We start from the raw sequence: 14,996 nt of genomic DNA, 5'->3' as shown, positions 1-14,996 counted from the left end.
GCATCAGCATCTTTAAACCATTTATTTTTTTTACAACATATACAAATACAAGTTTATTCTTCAAGTCAGCAGAGGGGAAAAAAGTCCAGGTGGAAAGGTCACTTTTAAAATTGTTCATTTTACATAGCATCCAAACATATAAAGACTGGCACATAGTGATGTTGCATTGTCAGAATACTTTGACATGCTTGAAGAGGCAGAGGCAGACAACTGTACAAGTCATTCTGAAAGAGCCTATACATCTAYTGGAGCAAAATCTATTTACTGCTATGTATTTTGTGAATATTTGCTAACTCTGCCAGATGTCTATCTCTATTTAAGTTACAAAATATTTATCACAGACAGGAAAAATTGCCACCATTGGTACATTTAGTGGGCTACCCTAAAAGTAAACTGAGTTTTATAGTGGAATAGTAACAGTGATGTTAAYTGAAGCATTTGAAGAGCTAGAGCAGAACAGACAGTTGAGTTTCTGAAGCTGCAGACTTAGCCTGTAAAGCTACCAGCAAGGTCTTCTCTTTTTTGAAARTAACTATGAATGTAAGAGAAAGTGTTCTTGAAGTATTTGGCTATTTCCRTGTTGAAGTTTTTAATTCTTGAAAGCTTGTGAATTCTAGAAGCAGACATCTTTCTAAAAGTGGCTATTCAGACACCTCACCTAGTATTATTTGTAGCAAGAAAAAAATTCACTAGGCTTAAGAAAATTACAATGGAGACAGGATTTTGTAGTGTTCTCACTGCTCTCATTTGGGGTCAGTAAGATAGAAACAGGAAGCCCTTTGGGCAGTGGAGGAAGTAGCTCCTGAGTGCCCCAGTTCCTACAAGCTCTGCACCACACACAGGAGCTGTGACTGCCCAGCTTTTGGCCCCTACAGTCACACCTCTGCACAGGGAAAGGGTAAGAAATTGCTAGAAAAGTAGCAGGGTTTCAACAGTATAGAATAAAACACTTCAGTGTTTTTGCCAATAGGCAACAGAGCATGAGAAGCAAGAGMTTTCCACCTGTAAAGTGTGCAGTGCAAGGCCTGCTACTGCTCAGAGACTGCAGTTCTGGAAGATGTTGACTATTTACATTCCTTTCATTCAAACTTTATTCTGGAAGCTGCTTCCTGTAAATAGTTTTGTAATGTAAAAATAAATGYATTTTCCTAATTGATGTCCATACTCAGCCAAAAAGCATGGAAAAGGACAAAGTTATTTTGTCAGTTTTGTCATAGGAATGTGTGGACAGATTACTGCAGAAATAAAATGGGTGGCTAAACAGAATAAACTTTCCTATTAGCACAATAACTTACCACAGGAAAGCTCTTTTACTTTTGTGAAAGCCCAGTCAACCTCCCCCTTGCTCTTCAATGCTTCAAGTAGTGTTGTATTTTCACTACTTGGAACTAGCAAAAAGAAGGGCACTGTAATCCTTTTCCAAGTTCACCCCAAAGTGGATCATGTTTTCACTAATAGAAGTTTACCTGGATATTTACCAATACCTAAACTTATAATTAGGTGATGTATGTACAGTAATAAAAATACTGGACCAGGTTAATTAGCCTTACATCTGGGCATAGTTCCAGATATCTGCATACCTACAACGTTAGGGTTTTTAAATAAAAACCCCAAATACTTTGCTGTTCTTTTTCACTACGATAAACAGGAGCAAAAGCAGGTTTTGACTGGGATTGATGATGAAGATACTCACATTAGTAAGGTATTCCCATAGCTAGAAAAACCATGTTAGCAGAAATAGTACAGAACTGCTGATTTTAAGTGGCCTCCAGATTTCAGGCAAGTTTTAGGCCTGTTGGTACACAATGTGACATGACTACTGATGTCTCCTTTGATTCCCCATGATTGCTTTTATTCTTTTAAAATCTATGTGACAGAAAAGCACTAAAGGATGACAACATGGGTATAAGAACTTTCTATGTTGAGTCCAATTAATTGGCAAAGGTGTCTTCCAGGCTACTGTGATACTACAAATTTTCAGAGCTGCTAAAGATTAAAAAAATCCCAAAACCCACACCACCACCAACAAAAAAAGCTAAATGGGTAAGGGCAAACTACATAAAATTAGKTATTGTTTCTAAAAATGCCCTAAAAACATTAAAAGGAAAAAAAATTCAGTGATGTAAAACTGCTACTGTGTAAAAAGAACAGAGAAAATGAAGCTAACATTTAAAAAAATAGTTGCATTAATTGAATTGTGCAGCAGCCTTATGTAAGTATTTCCCAGTAATTCCAAAGTATTCCAAAGCAAACTATGCACATAAAACTATGTGTAAGTTGTCACTTAACATTTCACTCAGGGTCAGTCTTTCCTTGGGCAGGGTAGGGAGRGAGCACATGTCCCTCACAGGGGCTGCTACTGTTGGAATTGGTAACGAGAGGCCGAGTTTGGAGGAGGTTGGGGGCTCAAGTTGGGTTCTGCTGCTGAATTCCAAAAGGCTGTTTTGGTACATAAGTTCAAAACTTTACTTCTGTGAAAGAGGAGCAGTGGGAAATTTGACTGACTTGAATGTCTGTGGTTACTTTTCCTGAAAGCTGGAAGTGACCTCAAGAGGGCACTTTTTTGCTTTGGTAATGGCTACTTTATAGGCCTTTTCTGTAGTGTATAGTAAAAGACTTCATAGCTTCTGGTGACAGAATGCAGGTTCTGTCTGCTTGTTTATATGCCTGTTAATGACTTGACTTGCTTTTATTTCATTTTCTAATTRATAGGGGGGCATTAGCTGTCATGAGACTACTGCATGTAACTTCTTTCCCATGTTTAGGGTTTGCTCTAGTGAAACAAAAATGTGTGCAGTGCCGTTTGTTCATCACATACGCATTTCTTGTGGGAGATCAAAGGGATGGTCGATTCCAGCAGTTGTTTAATTTGTGCTCCTGTAATGGATTGTTTTAAGTATCTAAACACATTAGTAACTCCCATGGAAGGAAAAAAAAAAGAGATTACCACAACTAACTCATATAACAAAAGATGAAGTCAGCACACGTAAAACATCACGACAGTGTTTCTATGTAAACAGAATTGYCAAGAGTTATAAAGTTCTTTATACTCTCTATGTTTACAGACAAGTGAAAAGACAGTTCCTGACTATATGGAAAAATGTGGTTTGAATTCAAAACTATGACATGTTAATTACACTTACCAATGTATTATTTTGAATTTGGTCAGTTCTAGGTATTAAACATCTTGTGCTGAAAAAAAACAACCAGAAAAGCTCAAACATTTTCTTCCTCTAAATCCAAAGAGAGACAACCCCTGCATTTTCTAAAAAGTAGTATATGATAAATATACTATACAATGGCATGTACTTTGGAACATGATAATAAATATTCTTTCTTTCAACACAAGCCTGGAAAACTAAAATTTATAAGAAGAGAATGTTATTCCTTGTCAAAGTCTCACTACCAGTAAGGTGGATTCAGCTACTGTACATTATTTTGTTATTGTAGATAAACCTTAAATAATTTCGAGTGTTTCGTGTATATTCACCAAAGTTAAACAGATATGTGAAGGAAGTTACAGTATATTTAAATCTCTTTACAATCACTTAACACAGTGTTTAACAGTAATCTTCAGGTAAAAGTGCGTTATTTTAATATAATACACGTAAAAGAACACTCTGGTTCTCTGCCTTCAGATTCCTTAGAGGCAATGAGCTAAAATTATCTTTTGTTTAAAAAGGGGAGGGTGATGACACCTGCTTGTTTACAACATACAGTCCAAGAAAACTTCTCCATCCACCTGTGGAGAATCTGCAGCTGTGAAGATACCGGAAGAGAAGACTCTTCTGAGAGCTGACAGGCATCTTTGCCATCTGCAGTATCCCATTCAGGATTCCCAGATTCTGCATGTTAATCCAGCAGCATTGCCTGGATTAAGCACCTGTAGCACAGGGCACACAACTGCTGAGCAATTCAGTCCACAGCAGGATCCTTCAAAGGCACTGCAGAACGATTCAGTGGTGTAAATTCCAGGTATGGATTTTAGAAAAAAAACAGAACAAACCAAACCAAACCAAACCAAAACCCCCAAATCCCCCAGAACAAAACAAAACCCCAATGAAACAACCAAAAGCAAAAGAGGAAAAGTGAATGTGATCTTCCAATCAGAATTCAGATTGTTTTAATGCATTAAGGGGTTTATAGCAGCCTAGAAGTAAGATATTAAATTTATCCTTTCCTWTTTGAAACACCTTGCAAATGAAAATAGTGCTTGAATTCTATTAATTTAATGACTTTGCAGCATTACAGTGCATGTCAAATAATGCTTTAATAATTAGATGTATACTGAAAAAAAAGTAATCTTCAATTAGCCAATATGTGAGGTGTGATTATCAACACTAAAAAGGATTTCTTCTTCATTTGCAATGAGCTGTAACTACACAGCTGCTCTCAGTGCTGTAGTAGCACTGTGCAAGTGTCTGGTTAGTGTACATTGTTGGACAAGTGGCACTTACTATCTCCATATAAACGGGACAGTCTGTTGTGTATTTCATTTGTTTGAAGTCAAGCAAGATGGAAGAATTTGAAGAGATACAGAAAGGATAGTGTAAATATTTAAACATTTCTGGCAGAATTTCAACAGACAGAAATTAACACTGTAAACTTGTTCTAGCTAAAAAAGAGATTGCCAATCCTGATGATTTTCTTATCTGGACATAACAAAAAATAATAAAAGCTCTACTGCTCATTTCCATTTGCTATGGCCCAGAGCAAAAGTGTAACAGAGCATCACTAATTAAGGACATTTTTTGATAAAAATGCTTATTGCAAAATCAACCAGGATGCAACATTTTGGATTAAATGTACAGAGAAGGTGGGCAAAGCTCCACCTTCTGATTCCCAGCGCAAATGCTGTAATAAAGAATTAGAGACCTTCCTGATGTCATGGTAGCAGTGTATGAGGCTTTTATTCTGTCAGTCCCTTGTACCTGACTTGGTTCAATCAGCTACAGCTTGGCAAAGGGAATCCTCTGTGAATCCTGCACTAAAAGGCTGCCCAGCGCTCAGTGGGTGTCTCTTACCTGAGCAGGCCTCGTGGCAGCAGTTGGGACTATTCCATGATGTCACTGAAGGCCAAGGCACACGCGGCTCTCTCGTCCCTGCCCTGGGGACTGTCCGACAGCACCTGCAGCGGGGGGGACACAAAGCCCCGGTACTGCTTACTCGACTTGGTTAACTTCTTCAGTTCACTGGTGAAGGAGATTCCTTTTCTCTTGTCATCTCGTGCTGCCTGTGAAAATTAAAAAATATCATAGAGGTGGTTTAACAACTGCTTGTTCCCTATGAAATATGGAATTAATGTGAAAACACCTAACATATTGCTAGGCAAGCCTCCTTTTAGGAATTCAGTACAGCTGTGCTTTCATCCAGTCACATCCTTCTGATTGTTCTAAATAAAAATAATTAAAAATTATGCATTGTTGAAGATACTTTTARCAAATTTGGGTAATCTGTGCTTAAAATACAGGTACTTTAAAGCAGCAGGTGCTGTGGATTGGTGGTGTCTGGTGGAAAGAACACAGCTCCTTCTCCCAGCAGGCATGTTCTTCATTCCTGCCATTTTTTAAAGCCTGAGATAAAGCAACAGAACAACTTTTTCACTGGGTAGGAATAAAGGGGACTTTATTCCAAAAGCTTTTAAGTTCTGCTCATTTGAATGGTCCTTTATTACGACAGGGAACATGGCATGCACAGCCAGAGGGTTTTGAGAAACAAAGCTGGTAGCAGAAAAAGGTTGTCCTGGATTTGCAGTGTGAGGGAATCGTGTTGCTGGATGTAACTGATGCAGTATTGCAAAGGAAAAACAAAGGGAAGTTCAGAGAAAAGAGGAATCTGCTTTCTGCTGTAGTCTGTCCTCCCCAGCTGCCCTGATGCCAGCCGTGTCTCCCTCCCATGGAAAGCAGGTTCCCAYTAAGCTGATCACACACCATCTACAATACCTGCTTTAAAGTATTGCATCTTTTACCTGAACCTGTTCTTTGAGCTTAAGGATAAATTTTCCTGCTCCCTTCCACTTGCTTTGGGCCTGAAACACACACTCTTGATCAGAAAGAATCCTCTGAGATGGTTTAGATGTTGAAGACTTTTTGTTTGCTGGCTCTTTTGTCACCTCTTCCAAGAGCACATAATCACTTGGGTTTGGATTGCTCAAAATGCTGTAGGAGTATTTGGCTTTGCAGAGAGTCTGTTTAAAAGCAGAAAAAATAAAAGACCAAAACAGATTCAGGTTGCTAAACTGATTGCTCAGCTAGTGCTGAGAACAAACCCCACCTGAGCTTGTTTGAAACCAACTTCACCCCACATGTTCAGGTGGGCTCATGCACTTACCTGCTGTATGACATCCTGAGCCGTGCTGAGCCGTGGAGCTTTGATCACTGTGCGTGGTTGCTCTGGGGAGACATCATGTACCTGAACAAAGAAACTGTCATCCTCAGAACTGATGGCTGCTTCTTCCTTTGCTTCTTGAAAGACATTTCTGTCATTTAAATTCTACAGAGAAAATGAGAGACAAATTCATTTACTTCAGAGAGGCAAGTAATAGCTGGTGGTCACAAAAGGTTGTTATCACATGGAAATTGGAGCCACTGTGGTTGCCCCAGCTCCATTTCACTCAAGAGGGTTTTGACAAGCCACTATTGCTAATAAAAATAATAATAAATTATTAGCTAGTAAATACCTGTGTTTTCTAAAATCAGTATTTGAAATACCTCTCATAGGTGAAGAATGGAGATGTTTGCATAGCACCGTATTTCACAAAAATTGTCCCTTAAATCCTTTCCTCATGTAYRCAAAATGATGTTTTGTTATGTAATSGTGGCAGGAAGAAAGGAGATGGTGGAAAGGATTTTCCTGTTCCTGCACTAAAGCCAAAAGTTTAGAGAGCCAGAATGTGAGCAAACATTTTCCTGTGGCATGGAGCAAGAGGAAGGCTGCTTGTTTCTCTCTCCCTTTTCAATGACTACTGCACATTTTAGGCAGAATTCGCCCTGAACCTTCTCTCAGAGAATCCATTGCTGTCCAAGGCCTTGGAACACAGCTTGGATTCATAAACTGTAAATATGGGCTGTCACTGGACCTGCTTCTTGTTTTTCCAGTCAGATTTGCAGCTTCAATTCCAGCTCCAAGCTCAGAAGTGCTGCTGTCTGCAGAAAGGCTCAGAATTCTGGATAATRCTTTGAGGTACTCACATCACAGGACGGAACCACAGCATAATTTTCACATGTGCTAAGACAGATTTTAACCCGTTTTCTGAAGGAATGGGGTTTGCCAGGAGGTGTGGCARCATACACTGACACAGGCAGTGCTGCAGTCAGTGGAATTCAGTAGGCTACTATTTCCATAAACAAATTCCTACCCTGTAAGTTTTGCTCCAAGTATTAGATATGAAGGGAACCAAAATGTGRACTTGTGTAATATAACAGGAATTTGTCAAATTGAAGCTTTATCAAAAGTTCTGTCAAAAGAAGCAAAAATACCTTTTTTTCACTTCAAAGTATCCCACAGGACCTCTGTCACTTGTGTATGTAAAATGTGTACTAAGGTAGTATTTTTATTTGCTGAACTGACCAAAGAAAAGTGCCTCTGAAATGGGATCATTAAGTGTCTTTCTCCTGCTTTTTTTGTCTCTGTCTCACAAGTCTGGGCACTAGTGTATTTTAAGCTGTAGATGCTTTGCACRGTTTAAACTGAAGTCATCTTCCTCCTTTAAATTAAAAGAAATCACCTATTTCATTATTTCAGGCTATCAGTGATAATTTAATCATCCTTTAAGGCTTTTAGACTTATTCTTTAATATTAAAATTATTTCTAATTTTTCTAGACAGATGAGAAGTTGCTGCCATCTAAATTGATGGTRGTTGTCTTTGGTCCTTTGACATTAACTATTATCTTTATGTTAATTTCCTATCATGGCATAATCTAGATTTGCATTAAATTAGAATCATCACTCAGAACAGAGGCACTGAACAGTGACTGAGCCATAATGAATGACCACCACAGCTGATACTGAAGCTGAGGGAGGTCCAGCTGGTGTCCCACGGCTGTATAAAGTCTAGTTGTGCTTGCTCACTCAATAATTAAGTTTGTTTTTAAATAAAGTACACAGCATTGACATTACTAAGTAGTGAAACAAATATTGCACACACTTTTGTTTCCTGGTCCTAGGAGCTATTTTTAGCTACCTTTGTAAATAWTAATTTATCTAAAACAGACTTACTTCCTCTCGGGTTTTAAAGATAATTCTTCCAACATATCCTTCTTCTGGGAACCAACTGTTCAAAAGCTGCACTAGCCCTTCTTCAGGACCAATCACTCTCTGGAATGGTGGTTTTCTGCATTCACTCTTTTCTTTAGATATAAAACTTTTCTCTTCCATCAGAAAATAGTCTGCAGCACMTGACTCGGTGCCTTTTATGGTAGCCAAGAGCTAAGACAGACAGCACACAACAATTAGAATGCTAGATATAAACASTGCATAATTAGTACTTAAAAATGGGAATGAATAAGGAAGCTTTAAGAATCAGTAACTCCTCTGTCAGCACAGGCAGGATTTCTGATGTGCTATTTATTATTCAGATATTTTACTCCAGGGTAATGTCCTGTTCTCTTTAGCCCAGCCAAGCAGTTCAGCTGTTCCAGACAAGGCAGTACTATTTAAGCTTATTTCGGTCCTTTTTGGCTGGCCAGAAAATTTATTCATAATCCCAGGACAGTACAGTCTTTTCCCACTGCTAGAATAACAATCCCTGCTGAGTTGACTGGTTTTTCTRCTCATGAACTTAGCCCTCTAACTTTTACTCTCTATTCCTACGGTGCTTCAGTTCAAAGAATTGTGAAGAAATGTTTGCCCTTGTTTTAAGCAGAACCAACTGCCTCCATGGACTAGAGAGAATGTTTTTTTCATCTGCATGTGCCCAAATATTAAAATAATAATAGGGAATATKTTCTAAGTTTATAAACCCATTCTTTGAAGCCAAGTTTGAGAAAATTCCACTGATTATATTTTGTGTTTGCAATGTAATTAATTCCACAGCAATGCATTTCAAACAGCACCCCTTGCTGTCATGAGTGAACTACAACGACCCTGTGTRTGAGAAATGCAGGGAGACAGAAGTCCAGAAGGATGTTAGTGTGGGTTCTTGCAGTGAAGAGTGTGCAGTTCAGCAGGAAGCTCACCTGATGCAGCAGCTGTGCAGCCGTGGTCCCCGCACTTACACTGAAAACAGTGAAAGGCTCCGGGCCTGGAATTCCATGAACTGTCACTTTGTAAGTCACAGTAGCTTTTCTTTCTCCCAGGCTAAACAACTGGTCAGAAAACATTCAACAGGTTACTGGATGTTTTTACACAGGCATGTTATTTCTAAATTGCTTAAAAGATACTGTACACACAAGTTGTAAGGGYCTTGACAAAGCAAAGCTGTTCAGTTAATACCTGGCTCTTTCTTACATTACAAACATAAACATACAGATGTGCAAACACATATAAATGTGTATGTATTTATGGAAATACAAAATTCATCTTTTAACAGAAATCAATTTTACTTTCATTATTTCAAAGCTGTTGGCAATTTGCATCTTTGGCTTTCTTTGGTCTCAAATGCTTTGCTTACAATTCATGCCCAAAGGAATGTATGAGGCAGCACTGAACCTCACTGCTGATCCACACTGCCCCAGTTGAGGAGCACCTTTCTTGTTCTATACCTAAATACAGCAGAGAAGCCAGACTTGAGAAGATTGCCCTTCCCACAGTTTTAGTCAGGTGGGATGACCATACTTCCAYCAAAGCCATAAACAAAGTAGGCATCAAGGTATGTCTGAAGTATGTGCAGGTTTGAGGGCTAACATCTTTGGGCACTCTGGCTCTAGAAATCTTCACATCATAGTAGTTATTAAACCAAGAATACAGGTAATTCAGACAAATAACAAAAATTAATTTACCATAGATGCAGGCAKAGTGTTTCCAGAGGGACTCTCTTCCATTCTCCGACTGTTTATGAACAAACTGGAAATTTCTAATGTTTCATTGTGCAGATTATGGAGCTGGACATGTCTGTAGCCTAAAGACAAAAAATCCTTCTGTAAATACTTTGCCACATCCTAGGATACAAGTGTCATAAATGAAAAACTCAAATTTGATGTTATTTATAGCTACATGGGTAGGGTTTAAAGCACTGTAATAACACTGCATTAACACTGTACAACAGTGTAACAAAAATCTTGYTGCTTCGTGGCTCATAGAGCAACCTACCTTTGTTTTGCCATAATATTCAATATTGTCATACATAAAATATGTAAATTTCAGAATATGAATAACRCAAGGGCAAATTCTCATTGGAAAATGCGTGTCTATGGCCAGATCTCCTCATATGCCAACCCAGCGGTATTACAATGGCACAAAGCAAATGTAAAAGGGCTACATAAAAACTCCCCCAGGTGTCACATAGTGATGTTTCCTCATCTCTCTCTCACTTTTTTTCACCCTTCCTTCAAATCCCTTCCAGCCATGGCAGCAAGAGCTGCAATTCCCCTGTGCCAGGTGGGGCGTGGGCACAGCAGTTTCTTGGGCAAAGGACAAGGCAGGGAGTGAAACCACTCCAAGCTTCCTAAGGGAGTAGCCACCAGTGTCCTGGTGAACAGAACCTGAGGAGCAGCCTCAGGATCAGAGAAGGTGTGTACAACACACTCCTGTCTCTGCAAATGCACAGGGTCAGCCTTTTTCCAGATCACGGGGGCGGCTGCCAGCTCTCAGGGAGCCCTAGATCAGCATTGTACTGCCAGGACATGGTGTGTTGTCTGGTATTGTCTTYGTTCCCTGTCTCCTCTAGAAAAATACAACCAGCTGATTACAAATTTCCCTCTGCAAGGATCCAGCCCAGCAATCTGCTGGACCATTTTGGCACAAGGTCCCACCACAACTACACCGCACCTCTCTTCAGCGCCTTCAGGGGAATGATTCTCTGGGCTGTTACAGCTGAGCTGTTGTTTTCAACAACCGCGAACCGGAGAAAGACCAAATCTTCAAAGTGCACCCGGAAAAGGAACTGCTCGTTCCACATGGGGTTGAGGGTGTTGCGGTGGATGGGCTTGGTCCGGAAGTGGCAGCTGTCCAGGGGCATCCCCAGCACATCGATCTCGATGCACGGGCTGCCCGTGCTGTTGCTGGGACACACGTTCTGGCCAGACACGATCTGCAGCCGAGGAGTACAGACAACAATTAATGGAGTAAGCCCTGTGCTGTCGTGATCTGACATAAATAGTGTTCAGCACACCCCTAAGCACAGTTTGTTAACATGCTGATTTAATTACAACACCCAACTGCTTTTGTGATTTCCAGGGCAGTAACTTCAGAAGCAGAACTGCCTCAGCCCTCCCACCCCCAACTCCACTGCTATGGTATCTTTCCTCTGAAAAAATACACTATACATCATGGGAGTAACTGTTCAAGGCATCTGAACATTAATGCAGAAAGAATGGACCAGTAATGTAGTCAAAAAGGATCACATTTTCTTCTCCATTACTCTGAAGTGACGGCACTGAGCTCTGCCTTGCTTTGGCATACACACAGCACAAGAATTAGGTGTGCAATTACCACAGCTGGGAGAATTCTGATTCTTTTGAATCTCACTTTTCTGACACATTTCCTGGAAAGAACTACTTCTGAGAATACTTATTTTTGGCCACAAGTCCATTAATTATATATCTTATTATATAACTTACAAGAAATATTTTTTCAAGATTCAGTACAGCTTTTCATAATGGCTTTTTGTGTAGCTTTTCAAGTGTTCAAAAATGTGTAAAACATCAAGGCATATGTGTAATTTTACGCAGTAGTGTAGTTCCAGGGGAAATGCTTTCAGGACTGAGTTTCGAGAAATATTGAGAAGGAAACAGTGAAAGTAACTATGGATACAAACCAGCCAATAAAATAAAATAAAATTAAGACAAATCTTTACTCTTTCTCCCTCCAATTTCTGTTAGTTAGGCTGACCCTCAGAAGTACAAGCAAGAATTTAAGATTCAATCGTTTCATTTAGAACCATGACTGTAACGCTGGTTGAAGAGTGTAGTTGCACATTGTCTACTTCTGTTTGTCTGAAATTCCCTTCTCATGTACTTACTGTTAAAGAATATATGGCTGGCTCTTTATTATCAAGGTCTCTTTCCAATGGGCAAAACTGCTGGTACATTGAACAATTTTTATCCCACAGAACCGGAGGTTTCAAAACATATCCACAGCCACCATTAGCCTCAAACATTGCTGCATTGAGTTGCAGAGGAAGATCTGTGAAAGTAAGGTGGCCAAAACTTACAGAGAGCAATGGTACAATGGAAAAATTACAACAGTGAAGATACAGTCATGTTTGAAGTATCATTTTTTAAATTATTTCTKTTGTGCACCATCATTTCATTCCTGGTTTGTGGAACTAGCTGTGATTTATGTATTCAATCTATTCAGTAAGTACACAGAACAATAAGAACAGTTGTTTCTATCCTTTCCATTGTCTTTATTGAATGGTGAGGCTTGCCTACACCAGTTCTCAGAGAAGTTTCTAGGAATGTGCCCTGAACTGCAGAATGAAAGAGCGTTGTAGGTGACCTAATGGATCCCTCATCAAAATGTGAGGGAACACAAGATAGGACAGCAAACAGTCAAAATGTTTTGATCAACATTAAACCAGCATCCAAACACTTCCAAGTTAGAAATAGTTCAGCACCTTCTTATGCTTGAAATTACCAGAAAGGGATAATAGTTACTTGAACCGAGGGGAAAAACAACCTTCAACAATAAAATAAAAATAAAAATGGAAGTTGTTGGTTTCCAGGCACTTCTGGGTTATCAGGGGATCTGATGCATTGGCATAAAGCTCCCGGRCTCTGGAGTCACTGCTCTCAAGAACCAGACTGCTGTGGTATGAACCTGCTTGTGCTGGGGCGCACAGAGCCAGGCAGATCCGCTCAGAAGAGCAGGGAAAAATAAACAGGGAAAATACAAATCCATGACTTGCCGTTTCCTATCACATTTAAAAGGCACCATAAGCTGGGCTGGTGCAGCCTTACCGTCTGTTTGGTAGTTGAGAGCCACGAGCTGCACGCCGTGGAGCCAGAAGATGAGYGGGTGGGGGTTGGAGGAGTCGATGCGCGTGGCCGCGGGGTAGGTTCTCAGCAGCTGGCACGTGGTGTGCTGGATCAGCTTCTGGGAATAGCGCCGGCACAGCCGCTTGGCAGCGTTCTCGTTCAGCGACGAGATGTGGTAGCACTTGGGCGTCCTGATGATAGCGCTGAGGGAAGCTGGGCAGCTGTAAGGAGAGCAAGGATCTTCCCAGGTCGGCCGCATCACATCGAAAGGACCTGGAAAATAAACAGTGCCCTCGATTTGCAGCTGCAGACTCCAAAAACTCAATGTTTTCTAGTGGAGTATGTGCGTGTGCCACAGTTACGGTAGAAAAAGGTGATCCTGGAAAATGGCACTACTCAGGGCAAGTGTCACAGGGCTCAGGGCAAGTCCTTCTTACATGGTATCCATGAGAGGAAACCCAATGTTTAAGTATTGAAATAATACCATGATTAGATGTGCTAACAACCATTCTCATAAATAAATACCAAACTGGCATTTGCCTGAATAAAATAAAGTAATAAAATTCCCTTCTTCTCATTTATACATTTTACTTGAGRAAGAGAGGCAAGACTGAAAGCCATCTGCCAAGTCTCCAAACAGGCAATCTACAGCAAGTGCTAGAGGTAGGGGGCAAAGGCAGCAAAATACTTATGTGCTTTAGAAATAGGCACCAGACTTCTTCACTTTTAGGACACTGGCCTCTAGAAGSAAATCTCTCCTGTCTGCTGCAGTCGTGCCCTTGAGCTGCAAAAAATGCCACCTTCCCTGAGCCAGAAAATGAGTTCAAAGTATCTGTTTATGGCAATTACTTGAAAGGCAAGGGATCTGGGAGTTATTCCTGCTCCAGAACCTCTTCTGTACTTTATGATGTATTTCTAAATGGATTTCTTTACATCTGTCTATAGGCAGAAGCACAATTTCCAGGTTCACAAACTGAACACCTGTAGAGTCTAATTTACACAATTACATGTTTGGACTTGGCTGAATTTTAGGCCACTAAGTTCTACTTCAGACAATAAAAATTCTTTTGTGGACCAGCCCAACAGTCCTGGCTTTCATTTGTAYTTTGAAAATACTCACTTTTATCTTTTAAAATCTAAACTTAAAGATACATCACTTAAAATGTATATTAGTTTTGAACTGTTTATGAATTAGGGCCATCATATTTCTGACCAAGTAATCCTAATATTCCATACTCAATACTTCAGTTATAATAATGGTACTGTAATAGCTGCTGTGCTAACAAAAAACCATTCCAAAGTATAACATCTCACACATTGCAAAGTATTTGATCTTTAACAACTTGGTCTGGCACATGTGTCAGATTACAGAGTCATTCCACGTGACTGGTGAAAGAAGATGCTAACTTTACCTTTTCCAGATGCTTTGGCAAGAGCAGCTGACTCCCCAGGGCTCAGCCTGCCAGGATTGTTGCCAAAAATGGACTTCCTGCTTTTTCTTTCTTTTCCTCTGCTAGAGCCAGATGGGTTTAGAGTTGACAAGCCTGTTCCCATAAATGTAAAATAAATGAGCCAAAAAACATGACCAAGAGGGCATGACATTTTCCATCATATTCTACATTATTTTTTAAGGCATGAATACTCATGCATAGCACACGGGACAAGCAGGGTATTTTCCTGCATAATTTGATTTTAACATCTTTACATATATACAAACTTTACATATATACAAACTTTTACACATCATTTTATATATAATGTATAAAACCCATAAGAAGCAATACAATATACAATCCTCTATCGGTGATAGACTTTTCTCCATTTTACTTTTTGGCTTGAGGAAGGTAGTGGCTTTCTCTCAAATTACTAAATGGTCTGAATCGATACTCAAAAAATCTCCAGTAAAAGTCTCAATGCAT

At 39.8% G+C, this 14,996-nt stretch overlaps 1 protein-coding gene across 1 annotated transcript in view; it reads right to left on the bottom strand.

Annotated features, from left to right (window-relative positions):
• Positions 1-9: 9 nt before the first annotated feature.
• Positions 10-14,996, bottom strand: part of PLCE1 (phospholipase C epsilon 1) — a 126,216-nt gene continuing 111,229 nt past the window's right edge. The window contains exons 23-33 of the mRNA XM_057381368.1: positions 14,490-14,621; positions 13,060-13,350; positions 12,120-12,283; positions 10,928-11,189; positions 9,940-10,058; positions 9,178-9,306; positions 8,219-8,428; positions 6,331-6,492; positions 5,969-6,187; positions 5,025-5,233; positions 10-3,944 (exon numbers count right to left, since the gene is read on the bottom strand). Coding sequence (XP_057237351.1) covers positions 5,054-5,233; positions 5,969-6,187; positions 6,331-6,492; positions 8,219-8,428; positions 9,178-9,306; positions 9,940-10,058; positions 10,928-11,189; positions 12,120-12,283; positions 13,060-13,350; positions 14,490-14,621 — 1,868 coding nt within the window. The 3' untranslated portion in view covers positions 10-3,944; positions 5,025-5,053. The remainder of the gene's footprint in view (positions 3,945-5,024; positions 5,234-5,968; positions 6,188-6,330; positions 6,493-8,218; positions 8,429-9,177; positions 9,307-9,939; positions 10,059-10,927; positions 11,190-12,119; positions 12,284-13,059; positions 13,351-14,489; positions 14,622-14,996) is intronic.

Source organism: Malurus melanocephalus, unplaced genomic scaffold, assembly GCF_030028575.1.
Source record: "Malurus melanocephalus ecotype Western Australia unplaced genomic scaffold, MMel_1.1 scaffold_12, whole genome shotgun sequence".
In the NCBI taxonomy this organism is placed as follows: domain Eukaryota; kingdom Metazoa; phylum Chordata; class Aves; order Passeriformes; family Maluridae; genus Malurus; species Malurus melanocephalus.
Note: the sequence above shows the minus strand (reverse complement) of the source record. Positions and strands in the feature narration are given on the sequence as shown.